The 26,171-nt window shown below is 39.3% G+C and overlaps 2 protein-coding genes across 2 annotated transcripts; both read right to left on the bottom strand.

Moving 5' to 3' along the window:
* Nucleotides 1–1,585: 1,585 nt before the first annotated feature.
* On the bottom strand, nt 1,586–3,597 carry LOC149110209 (putative skeletal organic matrix protein 5). The gene is made up of 4 exons (XM_089292956.1): nt 3,284–3,597; nt 3,153–3,195; nt 2,255–2,381; nt 1,586–2,167 (listed from the first exon to the last, which is right to left on the bottom strand). Exons 1-4 carry the CDS (start codon nt 3,507–3,509, stop codon nt 1,658–1,660), a joined length of 906 nt encoding a protein of 301 aa, XP_089149082.1. The 5' UTR covers nt 3,510–3,597; the 3' UTR covers nt 1,586–1,657.
* Nucleotides 3,598–9,374: 5,777 nt separating this feature from the next.
* Nucleotides 9,375–25,467, bottom strand: LOC110057738 (glycogen phosphorylase, muscle form-like). Its single transcript, XM_020764324.2, has 21 exons — nt 25,104–25,467; nt 23,089–23,190; nt 22,365–22,550; nt 21,758–22,007; nt 21,295–21,377; nt 21,049–21,192; nt 20,667–20,759; nt 18,640–18,786; nt 18,300–18,463; nt 17,643–17,757; nt 17,031–17,132; nt 16,749–16,896; nt 16,556–16,614; nt 15,376–15,436; nt 14,510–14,590; nt 13,605–13,633; nt 12,787–12,837; nt 12,249–12,376; nt 11,691–11,825; nt 11,015–11,081; nt 9,375–10,256 (listed from the first exon to the last, which is right to left on the bottom strand). Exons 1-21 carry the CDS (start codon nt 25,347–25,349, stop codon nt 10,107–10,109), a joined length of 2,541 nt encoding a protein of 846 aa, XP_020619983.2. The 5' UTR covers nt 25,350–25,467; the 3' UTR covers nt 9,375–10,106.
* Between the last annotated feature and the right edge of the window lie 704 nt (nt 25,468–26,171).

Here is a 26,171-nt window from a genome sequence, read left to right as displayed (position 1 = left end):
TGTTTGCTCTCAAACGAGTTAGTGTGGCTAATTCATATGCATAAATACAAAAGAAGCAGCGCTAGCCATTTATGAAGAGTCTATGGAGAATTTTAGTGTACGGATAACGTAAGCACAAAGGCTCACAAACAGGAAGATTGTGTGACAATTGAGAGATGGCATGACCACAGAAGTTCATGAGCGTGGCTGTGTGGGTCTCTTTACCCGACAATTTCTAGACATTTTGCTTGGGATTCTAATCAGTGACTCAAAAGCAAACAAAGTACATGAAAATAAAGTCAGCATGTCATCCACTGCTACAGTGTGTAACAAAAGCAAACATATTGACCGCAACAGTGATATCCAAAGTCAGTTGAACTGTTTGCAGTTTGGAAACGGAGGAGTTCTACAACAACTTTTGTCAGTACAAAAATTAAAGGACATTGATGTGGAAGGGATTCATCCTCTGTACAGGAATGTTATCAATCACGGTCAATCACGGTCAATCACATTGAGTGTAACTCTGGACTAACAAACGGCCTTGGTGTTGATAGACCTTACAGGTTTCCTGTCGGGAAGACAGTAGTCTCTTCCCTGGGAAGTGACAATTTGGGAACCCCAGACAACATACAGATGTCGAATGCTGATCTGAAGGATCAAAATAAATGACTGTAAATCCTCGAATTAGCGCCCCCTTTGAATAAGCGCCCCTTCTATCGGCCGAAATTTAAAATAAACGCCGCCGCCGCCCCTCGAATTAGCGCCCCCCTCTCCTTCCCCCATTTGTGGACGAGTAATGAGCCAACAAGGGATGTGTAATTTTCGTCATGTATTATTAGATTTGTACGTTGTTTCAGTTCGTGAATACGTTAACTGAACACGTTGAACACATTAAGTACTAACGGTGCCGCGATTTAAACTTTAGGATCAGCTTTTTATGTCGATAAACACTGGCGTGTTGTTATTTACGTGCAGATGACGTATCAAAAAAAAAAGATCATGTCAGGCCACAATTTGTGATAAATTAAATAAGCTCCCCCCCCCCCTCGATTAAGCGTCCTCCTCGAATAAGCGCCCCCCGTCTTCTCCTAAATTTGAAATAAGCGCCCAGGGGTCTAATTCGAGGATTTACGGTTTATGATGCAATTCTGCAAATTTGCTGTTGCAAGTACTGCGAAGGACTTCTCTGTAATGTTAGCTTTTCAGAAGACTTTAAAGAAGGAGGCGACATTACCAACTGTTGTAATGACTTGTGGTGTAGGTATCACTGCAACATTGATCTAGTTGACTTGGACCCTAAGGAATTTGACAGGGTTGTAAAGTACCACAAGGATACCGACAAAACTGTTAGAATATATCTTGAGCAGTAACTGGTTTGTTTTGAAGCCACTGATATGTATGTACGTCTGAAGTAATTCTAATTTGAAAGGTGGTAACAAAATGACAGGGAATAAAGAATTTTTTCTATGAGTGCACTACACTCAAACCTTGATCTCTAAATAATTTGTGGTATGCCTTCATTTAGGTCACTGTGGGATGCACTGCTACCTTTTGCTGCATTGGAAATCGTAAATATAAGTCCGACAGAACAGGGAGACAGACAAAGTTTAAAAAGCACAGCAAATTTTATTACATCTTCAATGGTCTTTTCTACAGAATGGAACAAGTTAGTTTCACTCTACTCGACCAAAATGTATCCCATGGCTTTGAAGTACTTGCTTCCATGATCATCATTGCCACAGGTGTTAGAATCTGCACCCTTTTGCCCACCTCCTGTTCCAAAGCCAATTCTGGAATCGCAGGTTTTGCAGTCATTTTCATTGTTTCCGAGGAGACCGATTCTTGCTTTGGTGTATCCCCGCGCCTCAGAAACAGCATTGAACCCTTCCTTATTACAATTGGTCTGCAATGCGGCCTGCGAGCCAATCAGCGCCTTCCACATGTTACGACCCAGTGAGGTGGCGCGGTATTTTCCATCAGCGATCAGTGAGTACAGAGAGTTGGCCTTCTTGTTGATGACAATGAAGTTGATCTGTTGGCCGATCTTCATACCAAGACAGATCTTGGAAAAGGGTGTGCTCCAGTAGCTTGGTAACTTGGTCTCTTCTAAGTTAAACCCAGTCTTGCCCCCTGCTAGGTTATAGGAATTTCTGTCGCCCCAAAACTTAGAATCGTAATGGAAAGTTTTCTAGAGTACAGAATTAAAAGAAAAAGAAAATTTTGCATTATATAGAACATTTGCCAAGAATGACATATAGAGAAAATAATTTCTTACCTTGTTGCCGTCAATTTTCATGGCCAACGTCCATCCTCCATCTCCACATCCAAAGTTTCCCATGTGACAGTAAACAGGAATCTCTTGTGAACCAAACTTCAGTGGAAGAACTTGACTTTTTGTCCAACTGTGTAGAAGAAAAATCATCCTGGTTACAAACCCTTAAGTTCCAAGGATTGATCAAAATCAAAATTTAAATTTTCATTACAATATCAACACAAAGTTTAAGACACTAGTGATGAGAATAGAAAAAAACAAATCATTAACTGTGACATGATGTCTTACTGTAACACCGAATTTCAACTGACAAAACAAAAACTGAAAACGAAGGACGTTAATGATAATTTTAACCATAGACTCCCAGACAATACTGGAAAAGATTATTTTCAGGCCAAAAACCTATGAAAACTGCCAATGGGCCCTGCATAAGGTCTCACTAAGTGTGACTGATTGCCATCTCACTGAGTAACTAAGGCTACCTCCTCTTAATCCTCCAAGAAAAGGAATAAGATTACAAAACCGGGATTTACTACTGACAAGAAAGACATTTTAATTTAAAAACATGTTATATATAAAAGCGCCTTTTTGAACATATGGTACATGTGAGTGTTTCAAATTAAGCTCATCACTCTGGAATTCTCAATTTCGGGGAAAAAATTCTTAAACACAGTCGCCGTTTGGACGAGCTTGGTGACTATTTTCTAAATCGGACTTTTTAAAGCAAAAATTTGTACTTCAGGATCGCAATCTGCGGCATTGAAAACCTTCCATCTTAAATTTGAGGGGCAATTGCTTTAATTGTCGTACTTACAGGCCATTTTGAACATTTATCTGGATATAAATCTTAATTATAAGAACTTCAAATTATAGAGTAAGCAGCCGGTGTACAACAACTTACTTGTATTTTTCATACTGATCCTTGCATGAAGAAGCGGGAACGGCTGAAAGGAATAGCAAAGTTCGGTTATTTTCGAAAAGCGTCGATCCGACAAAAGGTGAAAAACATACTTTCAAAACTAAGTTTCTTACCTGGCTGTGGAGAAGAAGGTTTCTTGATGACTGAAGTAAGGCTTTCCATTTTTGTTTGTAGCATTTTCATGGCAATGTTGGCGTCCGAATCGTAAATCATGTTGCAAATCAGGTTACAGGCCGTCATCTTGTCGTATGGTTTGGCGCAAGATGGGGCAGATTTGTCTGCATTCACGCTCAAAACAAACGAGATTGCGAAAAAACAAGCTTGAAAAGAAAAACGCATTTTGACGATTTGTAGAATAAACGTTTTGCTCCACAACTGAATTGTGCGAATCGTTCTTTCTTGTGACTCATAGTTTTGCCCTTGTTTATGTCTAGCTAAATAGTTATTGTTTACAAACCCGAAAATTTTCTTGCTTCCCGCCCGAGTCCAATGAACTTAGTCTAAGTTTACCCGGAAGTTTGTTCTATGTTCACGCGCTCGTGTCAATATCTGTTATTTACTTCATGATCATTTGGACCTTTATTTGCGCAAGTCTTCTTTCACAAAACGCCTAGTCCATTCACTCACAGCGGGAAGAAAAGGAAAAACTCGTGCCAAGAGTAGTCTAAATCTCTAGTTTTCCTTACATTAAAAGTGAAATGATTTAGTTAGTTAGGCTGTGTGTATGTGAGCGAGGCACGGAACCTAGCGACTGTCGCTCCTCACCGCGTGATCGTGTCAATAACTTTGCGTTTACCGTTTTGTAAAATCACAGTTTCGAAATTTTGCGTGCGCGCGGACACGCTTCTCTAAGAAATAACTGAGTGAATTTAGAGTGTGGGCAGGCGAGAAAAGGAAAGCAAGGGGTCATACTGTAGATTGTGAAGTCGGTGACTAAACATTGAAATAACTCTGACACTGAGCTTCTGCCACGCAGACATTTCACACTGCCTTTTCCTCCGGCAATGCCTCTGTCATTTGGATAGATTAGAAAGTCAACGGACTTTGCTTTACAAATGAAGTTTTATGTTTTAAATACGAACAATTGAAACTTCACTCAGACTGTTTACCTCAGTCTTTAACGGTCCATGTTCTACATATTCTCGATTCAGTGTATGTCGATTCTCCTATAAACCTCATAAACAGATTGCTCGTATAATTCAATTCATACCAGTTCTGAGAAATTAGTGCTACATCAAGGAGGGAGTATTACCTAATACTGATGACAATTATTCTCGTCACTAGCCACTGAGATGGACGGGTCACCGTGAGAGAACAGTTCTTCAGGAAAGCATTGTGTTCAGTGACAATATGTAACTGACGTCCGGAACATATTTTGAACAGAGTACTAACAGAATGTCGTTGATTTCATTTTCTGACAGGTCGATTACTAAAGAAAATTAATCAGCAAATAGAGGCTATTTTTTCTCTTTGTCAACCTTGTGTTTTTTACATACTAGGTTGACAGAAAAAAAAAAATTGTCGAATTCGACTGCATATTAAATAAAGGATTCATTAATTAGAAGATTTTTCTTAGAATCTTCAAGGTGGATAAATTTTCCGAAAGCTGAGTTCATTTCACCAACACTATTCTTTAAACGGACGCTATCACGGCGATTTGCCGCAATCTAAGTATCTTTTGCTCAGTTCACAAAATGCTCCTACAGCATATCAGATAAAATATCAACATCATCAAATTATTGAAAAAGCGAGAACAAATTAGCTCAAATTCTAGTTAGTTTTCCGCGATTTTTCCAAGGCACGACGACAAGAATTTGAAAAACATATCTGGTAGGATCTTCCCCGCCACTTGACGCGAGGCCAGGAGAGAAACAGGGAGCGGGAGAAAGGAGAGACCCTAGGAATGAGGTTACAGAGGACGTTACAGAGCTGGTGTTAGCAAAGAAGCGTCGGGAAGATCCAGAAAGTGTGGCAAGTGACCGTCGTCTTGTAGCTCGAGAAGGCGGCTGAAATTCAGGCCAATCGTTTTCTTTTTCACTTTCGTACCGTAACCAAAGCAGAAAACTACGAGCGATTAAGTAATTTTAAAGGTTTTTGTGCGCCCGAGTCCGCACACCTATCGTCGGAAGAAAAGACGAGAGAACGCAATCTCGTACCCAGAGGCCGCGCGTCTTCAGTCGCCTAGACCGGACTAAAGGAAACGAAAGGCGTCTTTCCACGCTGCCAATCATAATTCTTTTGCAAGTAATAAAATTATCCTTCCAAACCTCATTTTTACGTTAATTCAAAAGTTTTACTCTCAAACGAGGTTAGAGAGGCTAATTTAAAGGGATACAAAAGAATTTAAAAGTGGCAACCATTTAGGAAAAGCTTAATTTAGGGTCTCTAGGGAAATTTTTTGTCCTTGCTTTTGTTGTTGTTGTTGTTGTTGTAGCAAACAAGGAGATGTACATGACAGTAAAGTGGAATATATGAAGCACGTGTAGCGCGAGAAAAAGAAATTGTTAAAACAATCGAAAAGAGCCACAATGTTTAAATAACATTTTTAATAGCATTCATGTTAGTCAATTTTTTCACAAAACATACATCTTTACAACTCGAGTCTGGGTAAATAAATTAGACCAATACAACAATACAAAATGGAAAGGCTTCTAAAAACCTCTCACTAGCAAGATCAATAGCGAATCCTCCTAATTGACCACTATGGATTCTTTTTAGCGTCAGTTCCGAGAATTAAGAGGTGTATCAATACAATAACATTTGATCATGGTTAATCATTGTTTTGAAGAAATCATTTCCTCTATTACACACGTGAAGAAATAAGTTGACAATCGTTACAGAGATTTAAGGGCCGAATATAACGCTACATGGATTACATGACCCATATCTGCACGCTTTCTTAATGTTGCTACAGGTCCAAGAAATACAGCTTCTTAAGACAGTGGAGCCCCGTCTCACGAAGATGTTAATACGAACACCTCGTTATTACGGCGTTTCTTTTAGCCAAAGAAAAACTCAAGATACCTTTTAACATAATAATAAAGTGTATTATCGTTTGTCTCACGATGTAGTCACTTGAGATGTAGATCGCGACGTTTCGACTGCTTACTGCTAGTCTTCTTCAGGCGATAAGGTCGACTGATTGCACGGTATCATTTATATCACAAAGGTCGGCTGTGATTGGTGCATTTCGATCCTCCTATTGTTCCATTATTCCGGCGAGTAGCTGTTCCCTCAGTGGTCCGCTGTTGTACCGTTCTCCTGTTGTTGTGTTTCTTGATCGTGGGTATCCATGCTTCAGGAATTTCAATTCCACTATCCCTGTTGATGTTGTTAGGGCGAAGTCTTATGTGAATAGCTTCCTTGACCCTACGTGTGTACCAGTGAGGATCTCGATCAATAAACTTGACCTCATTCCAGATAGGATAGTGGCCGGTCTCGTGGGTGTGTTCAGAAACGGCGGAGGTCTGGGTTCGGGCGAGTCGTATATCCCTGTCGTGTTCTTTGATCCTCTCCTGCATAGATTTCCCTGTTTCCCCGATGTAGACTTTACCGCACTCACAGGGAATCCTGTAGACAACACCATCTTGTTTAGCCGGGTTGACGGTGTCCTTTGGTCGCACTAAGTGTGACCGAAGTGTCGTGTCGGACTTAAAGACGGTGCGAATGCCTTGTTGTTCTAGGCAGCGGCGGAGAGACTCCGAAACTCCTTGGACATAAGGTAAAACGGCGGTGGATTTAAATTCCGCGACAGGCTCTCTTCTTGGGGTTGTTCGTGCCTTTGTGATCTTCTGTACAAAAGAGGAGGGATATCCGTTAGAAACAAGTACAGATGACAGATGTTTCTTCTCTCCAGCGATTACTGATGGTTTGGTGACGAGACGTTTAACCCGGTCGTACAGACACTTCACAATACCGCGCTTCACTGAACGAGGGTGGTGTGAATCATACGCTAGGTACTGATCAGTATGTGTTGGTTTCCTGTAGACACTGGTGGTAAGGCGGCCATCAGGTTCTCTGTAAACTGACGTGTCGAGAAAGGCGATCTTGTTGTTGTTCTCGATCTCCATGGTGAAACGGATTGATGGTTGTTGACTGTTCAGGTGTTGCAGGAAGACGTCAACTCTATCCCGATCCAGGATGGTGAAAGTATCATCTACGTAGCGTTTCCAGATCTTAGGCTTGCAAGGTGCGGACTCTATTGCTTGTTCTTCAAATATCTCCATGTAGAGATTAGCAATAACCGCGGATACAGGGCTCCCCATGGCTGTGCCGTCTCGTTGTTCGTAAATCGATCCGTTGTACTGGAAGTACGTAGATCAATACGAAATTCAAGAGGTCCGCGATTTGAACTGGTGTAAGTGTCGTGCGGTCAGCCAGGCCTGCGTCGTTCTCCATTTTTTGTAGCGCGGCTTGTACGGCGCCCTCGATCGGTACGTTGGTAAACAGTGACTCTACGTCGAAAGACACCATGATCTCGTGGTCCTGGATCTCTTCACTGGCGATGGTGGAGGCGAAGTCAGTTGAGCTCTTCACTGTGAAGTTCGAGTTACCTGCAAGAGGAGATAATACGTTAGCCAAGAAAGCAGACAGGTCGTATGCAAAGGTGTTGACACACGACACAATTGGCCTAAGCGGTGTGTCGGCCTTGTGGATCTTCGGCAAACCATAGATCCTAGGTGGTTGTTTGTGTCGAGGTCTGATCTTATTATAAACCGCCTCTGATATGTGTCCACTCCGTTTCAGGGTTAGCAGCTTCTCAGATAGCTTCCGGGTCAAGCGGTCTGTCGGATCTTTGTTGAGCAGCTGGTACGGTCCGGAATCAATTAGCGCTGACATTTTTGCGTGGTATGTGTCAGCGTCCAGGATTACGCTAGCGCGTCCTTTGTCGGCCGGAAGGACCATGATTGAGTTGTCCTCTTTTAAGCTTTTAAGAGCCTCCTGCTGTTCCTTCGTGATGTTGGGCGTGGGTGGTTGTGCCTGTTGAAGGATGGTGTTGACCGATCTCCTGACTGTGTCTGCTCGCTCCGCATCTAGTGGCCTGACTGCTGACTCAATTTTGGCGATGATCTCGGTGGCTGGGACGCTCGTAGGAGTCACGGCGAAATTTAGACCTTTCTTCAGTAGGGACACCTCAGCTTCGTTAAGGGTCCTGGATGACAAGTTGATAACCCACTCTGTTTTGTCAACAAAAGTTGTAGGAGAAACAGAAGACTGTTTCTCTCGCAAAAGTTTCTCAAACTTGCGCTGTTGACGGTCTTTGGTGGTATTAAAGACTCGCTGGGTAGTGGATTTAACCTTGTCGAGTACCTCTGCAGCGTCATCCGCAGAAAGAGCAGATGTTATGCTCTGTGCTGTTGATTCGGCTTCTTTCTTCGTATCTGCCTTGGCTCTCTACGTCAGTCTGATTCTTTCCCTCAGGAATCTCATGGATGCTAGTTCAGCGACTCTGCGTGCGCCTCTGGTGGGAACTGGCGGCCGAACTTGCAGATCTCTTGGAACAATGTGGTTCTTAATACACCTTTTAACACCTACACCACTACCCGGATTAAACGACCATGGGCAAAGCTCAGCGGTGCTCATGTTAACGCGTGTCCACTGTATGTACTATCACTAAATTGATGCTATCTGCTCTGTTCACTAGAAAAGAACCACAATGTGGTCGGAGAAGAAAGAAACTTCTTTTGTTCTCTTTGTTATAGATATCGTTTTTTTTTTTTAAACAGAATCCAATAGAAAAAAGCTACTGAAACATAAACACAAAAGACTTTAGACAATATTCAAATGAAAAACAGGAAGGGAACGGTCTTCTAGCAAACTTGCAACATTCTCGTAAAAGATGACATCACAAGTTTAAACAAGGAGTTCTGGAATATAAGGGACATCTGGGCATTTTCGCGTGAAAAACTCAGTAACAAATACCTTGTATCCGTTTTTTTGGCTCCGTTTAAGATATGCGCCCTTTTGCTGGTGAGGTAAGACACGAGTTTTTAATTTATACCAAAGGGTGGGAACTATGACCATGACCATGCTTAAATTCTTTTCCCGGGTGTTGTTTATGATGATTAAAAACAACAACAACAAAAAAAAAAATAGAAAATAAAAATGACTGAGGCAAGTGTCTCGGTTTGCTTGTTACTAGCAAAGGCCCTGAGGGTCATTAAGAGATTCGTTTTCACAGCTGTTGCCATAATACAAACTAAATTGATAACACATCATTTTTAATTGGCACAAAACTAAAATCACAACAATCAGTACAAACACTTCATATATGTATCATTAGAATAGTCATCATACAGTTACACCGACTATTATATTTTATTCCGATTTGTTGAAAGATAACTAAATACTTATGATAATTTGTTATTCCTAAGGAAGATAACCTCAAAGCTGTAGAATAAAGCCGTTCAAGACTCGACAGGCCGAGGCACTCTCCAATTTAAATGTAGATCAACGAGCCCTTTAAACCGAAAACTTCTGATTTAACACAACGATAATTCCAAGACTCTAAGTTTACTCGGTAAGAATTACAGTCTTTCCTTCAAGATTTTTACTTAAGTTTGTAATTACTATGAGAAATTTTACTAATGCCAGTTGCAGATACAGAAATACCACTTCCTAACCAATAGTTTCAACGTATTACCTAAAGGTACAAGCTCTGCTTTAACGCAACGATATAATTCCAAGAATCTAAGTTTACTCTGTCAAAATCAAATACTTTCCTTCAAGATTTTTACTTTAGTTTGCGATTGCTCTGGTAAATCTTACCAATGCCAGTTGCAGATCTGATGCAGAAGTACCACTTCCAAACCAATAGTTTTAACTTATTACTCAAAGGTACTGTTTCCCTTCACAGAATATTACTGTAGTTTAGGTGACAAGCCTTGTTAGCTAGTGAGTGGTGACCAGCCTTGTTAGCCAGTGAGTGGTGCTCGCTCACTTGCCACTGACGGTCTTCACTTCATTCATGCTCAGCGGTTTCACTTTCCAGATTTCCTCTGCATACTGTTTGATGGTCCTATCACTAGAAAACTTGCCGGACGATGCCACATTCAAGATTGCCATGGTGTACCAATGTTCCGGATCCTATGGTCCAAAGGAACGCAATTTTTTTATTAATATAATATAGCTGATAGAATATAGATGCATATTTATATTACAGAGTTCGTCAAGTCCGAAATGATGGAATTTCAGGAGTTTTCCAAGGTACAACTATAAATTTCCTGGACCCATTGATCAGAAATTGTGTGGAGTATACAAATCATCATCAAAAAAAAAAAGTTTTTGCATTTCAAGCAATTGACTTATCAAGTCCTTTTGGAAAAAAGATAGGAATAGGCGATTTGCATGATAGTGTCATTTGATTACAACTACCAGAATCCTTCACTTTTTCTGTTTCCTATGCTAATTAGGACAATTGTTATTTAAACCCCGCTGGGTTTTAAATTTAAATAATAACGATAAAAACGAAAGGAATTCTCGAAGTTGTAGTCTACATGCTTTTTTTATTTGTAACTATCACAATCCAGGGGGTGTTCAGAAGTAGGTAGAGAACAATTTGAATCAAATATGGCTTCCACCTGCCAGTGCTCATCGCCCACTTCACGCAGACAGGCACAAACTAATACCACAGTCTACTTATCTACATCCTTTAATGAAGATGAATGATGGCAAGGTAATAACCTTATGTATAAGCAGCTGCATGTGCTACGTGCATGTTTTACTGAGCTGAGATGAATTCTAACCCCTACCCGTGGTCGTTCAGTTTTCTCACGAATTGCTAATGTGGTGTTACAGGTTAATACAGAAAGTTTTAATGGTTCACACTTAAGTTTAAAGCTGACCTGGAATACTTCACTGACACGTTCTTGGCATTTGACATACGCATCAAAATCTGCCATCAGAAGGAACCTGTTATGTAAAAACAGACATGGTGTAATCAGTACTAAATCTGTACATGCGCAGGTTTATGAGCACTCACAACAGCACATATGTACATTGCGAGATAAGTTCCATCACATGCACTACGCAACTTCATGCAATTTTATGCATCAAACCAAAGGCCAAATAATCTGAAAAGATGATGTAAACCCTCCCATCCAATAGCACATTCATTGTGAAATCACTTGAGCCAATGTTAGACCTGGTTCGAATCCCAAGCGCTATGTTATATCTGAGTTGAGTCTGTTGTTGTTTCTCGTCCCTTTTTTCTGGATTTCCAGTATTCTTTTCTCAAGAAAACCAACACTTCTACACTGCTGCAAATTGCAATTCTATCTGGAGACGATGGACAAATAACTATTCTGTGGATGCACCACAACTATTCCCATTCACCTAATCCTATTTTATTCATTTTCTGTGCTTTTCAACTGATCAAGATTGGCCTTAGTTCGATTTCTGCTCAACTCTAGTCAGGTCTAAGTTCGTTCAGGCGGAGGAGTGCAGACTCTCCTTGAACAGCAGCTGGTAATCGAGGCTAGATTAGCCTGCACATGGACACCTCACAAGTTATCAACCCACCTGTCATGATGCAGCAGGGAATTGACAATATCCTGGAACGTGCCAGGCTCAGTTGGTGAAAAGTAATTGTCTCTGATCTGATTGATGGCTTTTCTCAGCTCTGTGTCATTGTCGTAGTAATCCATTGGCTTGTAGCTACAGACGGAATAATTGATGAGTTATCATAGGGGATAAAAGGAAAGAAAAGATAACATTGAGCAAGTTAACAAGTTTCTGTTACTTTTAGTACACCTGATGTACCTGTTCCTGTAGTCTACATGTACCTGTACACATGTGGAGCTAATTGGATCAGCACTTGATTTGACTCTGTAATCTTTGTTAAGTCTAGCCTGTATGCAGACATCCGTTATTTCCTTGGTTCACTTCAGCGTGTGAAGCCAAGGGAATTATATGAACCTTTGCACACAAGCTATCTGTTTGAAACCACTAACAATTTCTCCTTGGAGTGCGACAGTGGAGCCCAAAACAATCTCAAAGAGGCCATGAAACCCTCCTAATACCAGCAAAGTGTTAATGAATCTATGAAATGATAATTTTTACAGTGTAGCTTTAGCTTACCCCTTGGCTCTCATTGCAGTCACTTCGTCCACAGTCATGCCAAAAATAAAGATGTTCTCACTTCCCATCTCTTCACTCATTTCAACATTGGCTCCATCTAGAGTGCCAATAGTCAAAGCTCCGTTCATCTTCATTGAATAAAAACAAGACAAGGAGTAGTTAGTTTAATCACTAACATACTTTTATAAACTGAACCGCAGACCAGCAAACAATACAGCACTGATGGACAGGACACTGTGTTATTGCAGACAAGATTACAGATGTCCAATGCTTGAAACAAGGGAAGGATCTCAGACCAGTTTGGTTACTTACACAAAGGTCGAAGCAACTGAGAGAATTGTTTACGTGAGAAACACATACAACGTGATCAAGCTACCCCTCACTGTTAAATTGACATACATACATGAAGTCTTCTTCATCTAACTACCAATGAAAAACAACAATCAGATGATACTAGGACACCATCTTCAAAACAGTTACACTAGTTATGCATTCTATCAATGAAAAATAAATGTCAGTAACTAATTTTGTTAATCACCATGAATTTCATGTTTCCCGTTCCAGAGGCTTCAGTTCCTGCCAAGGATATCTGAAATACCAAGTTAAAAATCGCTGTCAATTGCTAAAATTGTTCTGTCACTGTTCAAACAGTTGCTGATCAATCCTGTTCAAGGTACACGTTCCTGGAATTTGCCTACATTTTAGACTGGCGCTAGGCCAGTTCACTTTGAGGATAATAAATTCTTTGTTTACTCCTAATTTAAAGTTTTGATTGAGAAGATGTATCAAACACCCGAGGCAGTGTTTCATCACATTTGTGCCATTATAGCAGAGAAATGGAATTAGGACAGAGCCAGTCTGATTTTAAAACCTGGTACATGTAAGTCTCAAGAGTGACCAAAATCAGATTTCTAAGTTGTAACATCAATGCATACTCCATCACAACGGCCACAAGAATTTCCAAAATGATCATTACTGCCTTGATAGTCAATAAAAGCAGTTCCCTCACGGTGAGTACTGTATGAAGCAATGTGCGGAGAGCAGCCACAAGATTTTTTTTTTACATTGATATCATGCTTCTTTAGCATAAGCACTACAATACATGTACAGTGTCTGCATGGCTTTGCTGCCCAACATTATTCTGCAGTTTTTGAACCAATATTTCCTTGAAAATTACATGCAAAGAGCTAACCATGTCACTGATCTGTGAACACTTCAGGTCAGTTTCTATTTAACATAATGAAGTCACTATGCAAAGTCATAGTTTAATCCCTTGCTCTACCAAAATGTAAACACTTAAATCAGCAGAGCTTTCACTGCCCATGGAGTGATTACAGTGCAGTTGCCCGCACATACCTGCTCAGATAGGTCAGACGCTGGGATAACTGAACATTAACAGTCAAGAAAAATAAATTTCTCATTCAACTATTGGAATAGCCTTGATTCAGTCAGGGTAAAGTCTTAGTCGACGATGAAGTGCGAGGCTGGACTGAGCCCAGGGTTCATACCCTTTTTCAGAAACAAATTTCCAGGACTTTTCCAGGACTCAGATTGATTTTTCCAGGACTCTAAAATTCACATTAACCCTTTCACTCCCAAGATCTCAATTTTAATTCTCCTTGCTGTCTGCCATACATTTCATATTTTTTACTTGAGTTTAACAGATTTCCAGCACTTTCCAGTAGTCCCTTTCCAGGACTTTCCAGTCCTGGAAAATGCCACAGTAAAATGCCAGGACTTTCCAGGTTTTCCAGGACCCGTACGAACCCTGTGAGCCTAAAGTTTACTGTTCTGAAAGTTGCTAGGCAACTGACTTGACCATGATGGCCTGAACCCTCTAGGAGTATTTTCTCTAGGTGGATAAGCTCTTATTGTTGTTTGACTGGATGATAAATATTTCAAGAGTATGCCAACAAAGATTTGCACAAAATAATGAAATCCATTCTCAACTGGAGTTCTGCAAATGTGAACAAATTACATCAGAACTTCCTCTGATTACATGCTAGCTATCTGAAACCACACGTGGTCATAACATGAACTTTCTAAATAATCTGCAGCAGTAAATAAACCTTTGTAAAGTCCAGCAAAACGTTTTTGCAGTTGTTGGCCAGAGTAATGTCCCTCCAAGGCTAAGCAGCTTCATGCAAATTATTTCCTAAATTTTTATGTACTGATACGAAAAACAAAACACTTTTTTTTTAATTAACTGAGTTTGTTACAGTGCAGTGTCATTAATTAATATCTATAGTGCTCAAGGATACCCTTTTCAGCAAGTGAGACCCGGTAGTTTTCAAGGAACACAAGTTTGAGTTTGTCTCCAATGATTGGATCATTGTTCACCACTGCAAAAGTAAGATAAACTTTAAGTTAAAATGAGGAAAAAGTTAAGGTATACATTGTTGGGTGTGATACCACACGCTATTTAAAGCTATAATACAATGCATAACTTGTTTAATGTTCCACCCTACTCAGCAATATGACAATAATGTGGAATATCTTTGTTACCTTGTTTTAGTTACATGTAGTTTTCATGCAAGAGGCTGTTCAACAGGTTGTAAAAAGTAATAAATATTCATCTTTTCGTTACACGAGAGTGAAATGCAAAATGTTCATTAAAATACATGTAGGCTTCAGGGATGGCGGAGTGTATTTTTAATTAAAGAGGGGGGCGGGCTTACAAGCGAGCGCCAGAGGCGCTAACTTGTAGGGACCTGGAGATACATGTATGTATTTGTAAATTATTATTTTATGTATTTTTAGCTTGAAATTGAAGGGGGGGGGGGGGGAAGGGGGGACTCTTAAGCCCTCCCAGCCTCCCTGCTCAACTGTCCCTGGTCTTCCAGGTAAGAAATTGAAACAAAAGATCTTTCAGCATGTATACAGTATATGGTGCCGAGCTGCAGAACACAAAGAAACATTCATGCTGCTGTACTACATGAAAATATATACATGTAAATATTATAAGAAATCCAATTTGCAAAACCACTTCAAGAATGAAACTACAGAAGGTTAATTTTTAATGGTACAAGGAGAGCAGGGTTTCCAACTAAAATGCTTTTGCGCTTGATACTCAAAACATACCATATACACAATAAATATGATACATGTATGATTTACATGCACGCACCTCTAGCAATGCTGTTGAAGAGTTTAATGATCAGTTTGGCCATGTAGTAGCCAGGAGCTGCCTGAAAACAAACACAAATGTTCAGTTTTGAAAGAATGATCATCGCAGTAAATTTTCCAATTTAAGCAATTAGAAAGAAGAAGCCTGAAATGATGTGAAATGATGCAATCATTCTTCACTTTCATCTACAACCGCAGTTCGAATATGAATTATTTCATATATACTTAACATCATTTCACTCCCCACGGGAAGATATGAACTCAATTAATTGACCTCGCTCCCAATGTGTGGCTTCATAGCTCAGTTGATAGAGCATTGCACCGGTATCACGGAGGTCACGGGTTCGAATCCTGTTGAAGCCCTGATTTTTTTTCAGGCTTCTTCTTTCTAATTGCTTAAATTGGAAAATTTACTGTGATGATCATTCTTCACTTTCATCTACAACCGCAGTTCGAATATTAATTATTTCATATATACTTAATCACATCATTTCACTCCTCACGGGAAGATATGAACTCAATTAATTGACCTTGCTCCCAATGTGTGGCTTCATAGCTCAGTTGGTAGAGCATCGCACCGGTATCGCAGAGGTCACGGGTTCGAATCCTGCTGAAGCCCTGATTTTTTTTTCAGGCTTCTTCTTTCTAATTGCTTAAATTGGAAAATTTACTGCGATGATCATTCTTCACTTCATCTACAACCGCAGTTCGAATATGAATTAAAATTCATTCTGAAAGTATCAGTTCTGTAGTAAAATTAATACATGTAATCAATTGATTCTTTTATTATCAGAATCAGCTCTTGAAACTGTGAATAAAATATGCGGGTGAGCAAGTGACCAAAGTCATATTTCAAAGACTCGTTGTAACCACGGTTCACACAGTCACTCACTCACTCATCCCCATAGCACTGGGTGGCACACAGGGCAGCTGGCACAAAGAGTGGTTTCACAACAACAAAAAAAGGATCGACTTAAGGAATGATGCATCTCCTGTTGACTGACTGAGTGTATGATGTTACAAGGAATAAGCAACAACAGATCATACAGCAGAGTTCTTTGAGGTTGTCATGTGCAACTGTCATGTACTGTAACAAAGCAACAAGTCTCTCTCACTATGACATATTTTGAGAAGCACACTCAATCAAAGAAGATAACTTTAGCAAACATTGTGGCTAGTACCTTTCCTCCAATCATGACAGTGCGGGGCACAAAGTCCATGTTCGGATTTGCTTTAAGTCCTGCGGATCAGATGTGTATAGTTTTATTTTAACTTTCAATTATGGTTTTTTTAATTCATACCTTAGAATTGTGGAATAAAGGTAACTATTAATATTAATAATTGTTAGATAAAATTATTATAAATTATGCTTACGGTTGTACAACACAATAACATGGAGGCAGTTCATCAGCTGTCTCTTGTACTCATGGATTCTCTTCACTTGGACATCAAATATAGAGTTCACATTGACATCAATGTCATACTCTTTCTTGATGTAATCTGCAAGTCTAATCTTGTTTTCCTGGATACAATGAAAAATAATGGCCTTTAGTTCTCAGACTGAGTCCACCTTCTCAGTAGTATAAAAAGGACAAAAGGATACAATGTATGTCATTTAACTTTTAAATAGTCATGTCAGTATTAATTTATTATTACCTGTTTGCTTCTCATGAAAGCATGTTTAAAGTTCCTGTCATTGACATACTTTTCAAGCTTTCTCAGCTGTGACAAGTCTCCTATCCATCCCTCGCCAATTTTCTACAAAAAGAAATAAAATGTGTCAGGTATCATTTGATAAGTCTCAAGTCCAGGGAATTGACCTTTTTCAACTGGGCGGTTTGTTACTCTATTTCAGACCATGTGATGATACCCTTGAGAATTCTTCCTTTCAAATTTTCAAATAGTTGCGTGTATATGAATAAATAATTTTTAAATATAGGTGGACAAAAGAACAATTCTCTAGAGAATATCACATGGTCTGTAATGGGACAACAAACCGCCCAAGTGAAAAAGGTCTATTCACCGTTGTAAAGGACCATTCCAGTAATGTGTCATACATGTATACCCTGCAAGACAGAGATTTCCCTCTCTTTCTGCACTATGAGAAACAAGAGGGAAGGGAATCTAAGTCTGTTGGGAATCTCTGTCTTGTTGTTGTTGCTGTTGTTGTTGTTGTGATCATCTCACAGGGCACATGTACACCTGTATGTATCAAACTACATTTGATAACTATTTTGCTTCTTTAACAAAGTGTTCACATATTTTTACCTCACAAATAAGGTCTGATAGCCCAGGGTTGCAGAGAAGAAGCCAGCGTCGTGGTGTCACACCATTAGTCTTGTTCTGAAACTTCTCAGGAAACATTTCATAGAAGTCTTTAAATCTGACAAGAAACAAAAACATTTCGTGTTTGGCCTTTTCTGCCTTCAACGAACTAGTATTACATGCAGTTGTGTATCTACATGTACTACAAGGATGGGTGTCCAGGTGTCCTGTGGATGGCCACTTTCAATCTATTGAAAGTTATTTAATTTTTCATATGCTGCCTCGTAAATTGCTCATTTGAGCAGGCCCTATAGCATATTTTGGACAGCCAGTTTTCAAATTCTGGGTGAAAGCCTGACAAGGACCCTCACCATTTCACTGGGTTGATTTACTTCCAGTGGCTAAAATGACAATCTATTCCTTGACACGTACATCTTTGAGAACAGATTTCGAACTAATGGTCATTGAAACCCTGTTCAAAAAATTACAATGTAGTTCCCAGTCTTCCTGGTAGACCATTTTCTGAAGAACACAAGCAAACACATGTACAGTACACATACTGGCAGTTTTATACTCCATAAACATAACATTGAGAGTCCTAAGTTTATTACATTTTTTTTTTTAGTTTTACACAAATAAACACCAAGAGATCACACTCACACTGTTGTTTTGAGAAGTTCAGAGTGTAGAGCAGCCACTCCGTTGATCGCATGAGAACCAACAATGCACAAATGTGACATGTTGATGCGCTTCTCAGGTCCTTCTTCCACTAAAGACATCCGCTGCATTCTGCCTACATCTCCTGGCCACTTTTCTGTTACTTTCTGAAAGGATAACATTTTAATTACCAATTTCATTCTAATTACGTTGTTGGATGGTATTGTATAGTCAGGATTCAAAACCGCATGTACTGTAGACTTTGTTAAAAGAGTGCATGTACCAGATTCTCCAGACAATACATGTATAATTTCAAGTCTGCAAAGAGCCCACATCTGTTTACCTTTAGAAACAAAGCATTGATTTCATAGATGATCTGAAGGTGTCGTGGCAAAATGTACTCCAACATGTGTACAGGCCATCTCTCCAATGCTTCAGGAAGGACTGTGTGATTAGTGTAGCTGAACGTTCTGATGCAGATGTCCCATGCCTACAAATTGACAACACAACAAGTCATGTGGGCATGTAAGCGAGTACTGGAGTACAACATTAATCAGGTTTATTAGTTTCTAATCTACTATTCCATTCTTAATACAGCCAGTCAGAACTGACAAGGCAAGCAATCTGTAGCTGTTGTATCATATGCACCACAAGCTATAGATACATGTAAATTTCTGTAATTGAGCATGTATAAAAGGCCATTAGATATCTCTGTTTTTCACTGCATGGTTCTAAAGTACCAATCAGAAGAAACCTAACAGGGAACGCTTGACTGAACGCGTTCTGTTTCCATTCCACACGCGTTCCCGTTCCCATTCCGTATCCGTTCCGTATCCGTTCTGTATCCGTTCTGTATCCATTCTGTATCTGTTCCGTTCCCATTCTGCATCCATTCTTTATTTGTTCTGTGCTGTTCTGTTCCCGTTCTGTTAGCGTTCCATCAGTAAGCGTCCTTGGAACTTGTTCAGAAGAACGAGGTTTCCAGGCCGAGAACTCGTTTTCAGGATTTGCATTCCATGAAATGGGTTAAAACTGTCGCCTTTATGTGAGAATACGAACAGTAAACTTAAATTTTCGGGGTGAAAATATGAGTCCAGTTACTTGAAAAATACGGGAAAATGGTATTGTAACTTCAAGGCCAGTTTATAGTAAGTCTTTCTCTGAAACGATACAAAGTGACCAACCGGTAGTCTGTGTGATTGCCCGAGGAAAGGAAGAAGTAAAACAGCTTGCCAAGCACTTTTAACGCCATTGATGAAAAATGCAAGCAAAAGACGAACTTTCGGCTCTTATATTTACACGAATACTTTTTGTGAGATTTAACATTGAAGTATCGCGGAAAACTGTTCGGCGAGTGCGGAAGAAACTTGGCTGGAGGACGCAAGCAGTGTAAAGTACTGACAAAAAGCCGAAGCGAGCATTTTGTGATACTTTTTACTGATGTTATTTTCACAGGCAAACGCTTAGTTAAGACTGAACGTTATCCTCACCAATCCTTCCACAAAGTTGGTGTACAACACCGTAAATAAGGGTTAACAGAAACACCGATGTTTTGTTTTGTTTCTCTTCATGAGGAAACCTTTCAATCCCAGTCTAACTCGACTTGCCATCCATTTCCTTATTTGGACATAAGTTGAGCTTGTAGACAATAACAAAATGGCCGCGATGAACACAAAATGGACAAGAAGATGCAGTGAAAATGCTTGCTTATTGTGTGTAAAAAGAAATATAAAAAAAAGACATAAGATGCTTTGCTCTGTCATTTTCTCAAGATCGCTGGGCTGGACAAAACTTGGACAAATGTGTATTTAAAGTTACATTGTGTCCAAATCCTTGGTAAGCACTCTCATGGCGTAACTTCCTAGCATGTTCTGAAGAACGTGTTCTCTTATACTTTGTGTTCTGGTGAACGCTTTTTTCCATTTTTGTGATTCGTAACCGTTCCGTATCCGTTCCATTTGCGTTCGGTATCCGTTCTGTATCCGTTCTATACCCGTTCTGTACCCGTTCTGTGCGTGTTCTCGTACCCGTTCTGTATCCATTCTGTTCCCGTTCGCAAACGCGTTCCCTGTTAGGTTTCTTCTGATCGGTACTGTACTACCCCTGGATACAATGCCTATCCATCACAGGATTACCCCTGCCATTAACGTCTCTACTGCGTGAACCCTCTGACTAAATATACAGTACATGAAAGGCACTGTGGTAAATGTATCTTTCCCAAGAAAAATACATTTACCACAGTGCCACTGCTCAATCTGCCACCCCCCCCCCCCCCCCCCCTCAATACAAGCTACAGTACATACAATACTTGGAATATAATTTTTCTGTCATAAAGTGTATCTGTTTTTCTGTTTGTTGTTGTTTACTTGCCTTTTCCCAAGTGAGTTTCTCAACATCGACAAATACCCTCATAAGCTCTGGAATAGCTAGAGACGGATGCGTGTCATTCAATTGAATGGCAACCTGACAACCAAATTAATTAATTAGTTATTGGGCTGTTAGTTTAGAAAATATTACAATGTAGATATACATAGATTGCAATTTAAACAAACTTCCCACACTTGGAAGCTTGAAAAACAGAACACTTACAAGTAGAAAACAATAATGTGTGGAAACAAAACAAGGCTATAGCAGCAATAATACATACATGTACACACAAGTCATTGAGTAACCATAAAAGGCAGCACATTATCTCAATGCTAGATTGTGTACAAGAACACTGTATATACTAAAATAGCCATCAAGTACTTACTTTGTCAGGAAAGTTCTCAAAGTTTGTCCGTACTGCTTCTTTGGAACCAAATTTGGGAGCTTTATATCTTCTAACAATGTCATGGAGAGTAGCACTGACCATGAAGTACTGCTGCTTTAGACGCAACTCTTTCCCTTCAAAAAACTGAAAGCAATGTTCAAATCAATTATTGGATTCAAAGCAACTAGCAATCAAAACATTTCAAGTATTTCAATTTCTAAGCAAATTTTCAATTATAAATCTTACATTATCATTTGGATATAAAACTCTTGAAATGTTCTCTGCCACATTTCTGTCCAGGACTGCCTTTATATAGTCTCCATCATTAACTGGAAATACAAAAATTAGAGAGCTTAAATAAAGCCTTAACTTACACGTATTTATTTTTTATTTCAAGAGTCTACTGCCCATGTTAGAGTTGTCACTTCTATGGAAGTCTCCACAAGAAGGCATCATACGTAGTTACGAGATGGAATTCAGAATGTAAAATGTTTGTCACTTAGGCCATGAAATTGAACTTCCAGCCCTGCACTCAGACATTTTGTCACACGACTTTGGTCGTCAAAGACCACATGACATTTAATGAGAAAGGCGCTGTTTATTATTTTGATCCTGCTTCTAAGACAAATTTATTTCAGTATGAATCCAACAGAATCAGGAGCCAATATTTCTGCTCATTTCTTAAAAGGCATTTTCAATATAAACTTACAGTATGAGAGATCAAAACCCTTTGGAGACTTTGCTGCCCACAATCTCATTGTGTTGCAGGTATTGTTTCCATAGCCTGGAATGGGCTGATCATATGGCATAGCAAAAACTGTGCTTGTATCAACCCAGCGATGGCTTTTTCCACCAACATCTGACTCCACTCTTCCATAAAACTGAACAGGAATCATGTACTCTGGTCTGGCTTTCTCCCAGGGGTTCCCAAACTTAAGCCAGTCATCGGGCAACTCAATCTAGAAGAATCATGAGTGAGTCAGACTGAATAACTAATTAACTCAGTCATGCATTCTCCATTACAACTGAACCCTGAGCATTCTGTGATAAAAATAAAATAACTTCTGACCATTATCAGTGTTTGAAAACACAGTCCTGTAACTCACAAACTTCCATTTCCTTCTAGATAGCAAAGGACACCACCATTCCCAAATTTGTTATGACTTTTAATTGACCAAATTTATCATCTTTAACGTAATTTATAATCAACAATTCCATTGAATGAACTTGAAAAACAACATCAAATTTATATACACATTACATGTAATTTCAAAAATCTGTTTACAAAGTCTATTAAAACAGCACAAATTTGAAACCTGATTTCCGTGGTCATCTATTCCTTGTTTAAATATTCCATACTCGTATCTGATGCCATAACCATAGGCAGGATACCCCAAGGTAGCCAAGGAGTCCAGGAAACATGCTGCCAATCGTCCAAGACCTCCATTTCCAAGACCAGCATCTTCCTCTATTTCCTCAAGTTCCTCCATCTCCAGACCAACCTGTTGAAAAGACAAGACAGTAATTTCGCTTAAAACATACACATAAAATTGTACCAATCCGGTCTGAAAGTTAGTTTCTTAAAACAGAAACCATGGTAGCACATCCTCTATCACTGCTGGCAAAAAATTGGCTGACAATTGGCCATTTTGCTGTCAAAAGAAAATTACTGCTACACGCTACGGAGTTCACTACTAATGCTTACTTGCAACTAGAGCAAATTCATCTCTGGTCTTTACTGCCCACTACTTCTATCATCTTGGCTGCTACTACAAAACATTTTGACAGGGCTATTCCTATTAACCTACACGTAAGATTACAATCAAAACTATTCTTAAGGGACTCCATAAAGGGCCAGGCACCAGGCCAACTGACTGGCTGCAAGGATGATTTTGCCCACCTGGTTTTATCATCTAGCCGAAAGTTTTTCTTATAAAAGAAGTTCAATTCCTATAGTTTTGCCCAGCTGTGAAAACCAGTTGTCCTCCTGCTGAAAATGTTAATGAAATCCTTTATTAACATGTACACTGTAGCACTTACCTGATACATGGCTTCGTCACACTCTCCTTGGATCCCTAGGTTGATCATAGTGTTACTCAGTGCGCGGCCCATGTAGTACTCCAGTGAGAGATAGTACACACGCTACCAATAAATCAATGCAAAATAATAACGCTGTAAATAATAAACTGGTCAACTACATTGTGCATGTAACTAGATTTGCAACCTATCAATCTCGACCATCTCCACAACTTTGGACCTCTTTCGACAAGGGAAGACAACTGCAGTGTAAAATTTTTAAGATAAGCAGTTACCTGCCACAAACATGTATTTTTAAAAATTGTAATTTTACAGTATTACCATACTGCAAGAACATACATGTTGATGTAAGTGCATTGCTTGTAGTGTCAACCTATCTGTGGTTGTATGACTTGTAAACTTTAATCTCTCTCTCTCTTTTTTTTTTCTAATTTGTTTTACTCTCATTAAGAACTTACTGGTACTAACAGTCACTTTTAATAAAAGAACCTGCTATTTAAAGACACTTTTTTGTAAGATGATAAGCTACAAAGGTTTTGTTAGTTTTACTATTGGATGTAATGATGTAACTTGACGACAGTATTGTTTCCTTGAGTTCACACTAATAATATTAATACTTTCAAAATTGATACAGACCCATGTTGAAAAGTGGTGTAGGTCAGGCACACCCATGTATGCAAGGGGCTTCTGCTGAGGTCATCCTCAACTGCTAATGCCACATCAATTGTCAACTCTCTTTTTTGGATCAGGATGAGTGATCTAAGATCACTTGGATCATGGTGCAACAAAGGAGCTGATGAATCTGTGACCAGAGTGGATTCATCGGTTCCTTTGATGTACTGTACCATGATCTGAGTGATCTTGGATCACTGATCCTGATCCAGATCACCCCAAAGGAATGCATCATCCTTAGATTTTTGCAGGTAATATGTTTTAATTTAATACCATTAACAAAATTGATTTGGAGATTAATCATCAATAATTATGATATCCATATATTATTTATTTCTGTCTCAAAATCTGTTGTCGTGGTCTTTTTCTTTTTTGTAACACAAAAACAACTATCAAACAACCATGTTGCTTTTTCAATAAGCTTGCCATATGGTTCTTTTGCCACAGTAAAAAAGTCTGTCTTCCTGTATTGTTCGTTTCAATATCTCATAGGCCACAAATCAATTAACAAACCACCACAAAAGAAATACAAAAATAAAAAGTTGAAATTCATTCCCTTCTCACAAAACAGACATTAGGATGACTGCCAGATGTCGTGGAATGTCACCTTGTTTGTTTGACTATTGACAATCCTAGATCCTAATCAAACTTTTTCAACCTGTTTTTTGCCCATTTCAACATCGGTTGTTTGTGCATTGAAAATTAAATGGTCAATTTCATTACAGTATTCCTTAACCCATTAATAAATATTTCATTTTAGCCAATAATAACCAAAAAATAAAACTCCGATTTCAGATATTAGCCATCTTTTACCGATGTTGACTTTTGTAGGTGGAAGAACTCGACTGCAGACAAAATAGCTGCCAACGTTAAACATTATTTATGCAAAATAAATTCAGGTTTTTCTTTCACGGTTGTAGATACTTAATTACCGGTAAATACATGCAACAGTCTCACTGATTTTACATTTTTTTGAAAACCTCCAGAGCGCAAACACGATCAATATCAGCATGGACGCTGCTACAATCACTAAACTCATGCACGAGATTTTGACGACACTGTCAGCAGAAACCACAGGTGGGGTCCGTCGAAAGAGGTTATAAAAAGTCGGCTTTATTACAAACGTTTTACCGTTGAAGCGAAACTGCTCCTATTAATAAGCCGGCTCATAGTATTTTGACGAAAATAAAAGGACAACGGGGGTGGCATATGATTGAAATCTGAACTCACGCAATTTAAAACTTTTGTTTACAAGTGCTAGCTTAGTTTTAATTTTCCCTTTACGTAACCAAAGCCTGATTTCAAGCGTGATCGTCATATGAATCATCACCGAAACATCAAAATACCTTAGGGTCCTTCTCATAATAGGCTTGCTGGGATCGAATCCACTTTCCTACCAAATGATCTTTCACTGTGTGAGCCAGAGAATAGTAGTAATCTCGTTTCGTCGCGACATTGCGGTCTTTTACGAGGGAGTAATGCAAATGGCGGTTGAAAGCTTCCTTCAGACTGTTCACGTCCTCAACAATTGGCAGCCGTCGAAGAGAGATCTGCCTCTTTCTTTCTGCATCCGTCAACGGTTTCTCGCCCATAGTGCTGCGAACACTGAGCAAAAAAACCGACAAACACGCTAAATTACGCCTTCCTTCGACCTTCTGGAATCGGCGCTCTCTGCTCTGCAAACAGTGAGAATGCCAACTTGGCTCCAGTCTCCAACGGAAAGTTTCCCAGATGTTTACGTCACATTCCACGTCAATCTTCTCAACTCGTTCCCAGGCTCTCTCTCCTTTGCTTGGGTTGAGGTCTTCTTTATTTCCTATTTCTTTCTTTTCCCATTTCCTGTCATTTGCGACAGAAGTTTCTTTTCGAAGGAACGACAGCCTTAAGTCATAGAGTTAATAGTCTGCGAAATTACGTTTCTCGACCAGATGCATGTTTATTGATTTTAATGTAATTTTCAGCTTCCTCTCAGGTACAGCAGATATACCAAGGCTTTAAAATAATTGAGAGTAATTGCCACTTAAAATCACAGAAATCGTGGCCAGGGTTGAAAAATCGATTTTGCTCACACTTTACCAGTTTGAAGGCCTAGGTAAGTAGCTGAAGGAAATCAAGTTAGTTTTTTGAAATATCCAATAAAACGGCAGAAATTCATGAAAAACGGTCATCGTACCGAAAGTTCAGATTTCACTTCGCGATAATCCGAAATTTTATCTTCTTGTTACACATATGTTTGCATCGCTGTGGAACGTTCTCAACTTTAAATGTATACAATGATTCTTTCTTAATAAAGATATAGTGATTACTTTTATTCCTTGTGTTTTCTGAGCGAACTGAGCCCCGACATACTTAGACATACTTTTCTAATTAAAACAAAACTCAAAATTTATGCAAATTCAGTAAGGAAAAACGCT

This window comes from Orbicella faveolata, unplaced genomic scaffold, assembly GCF_042242905.1.
Source record: "Orbicella faveolata isolate gen_17 unplaced genomic scaffold, um_ofav_v1 contig_24, whole genome shotgun sequence".
Classification (NCBI taxonomy): domain Eukaryota; kingdom Metazoa; phylum Cnidaria; class Anthozoa; order Scleractinia; family Merulinidae; genus Orbicella; species Orbicella faveolata.
This window is presented reverse-complemented; position numbering and strand designations above follow the sequence as displayed.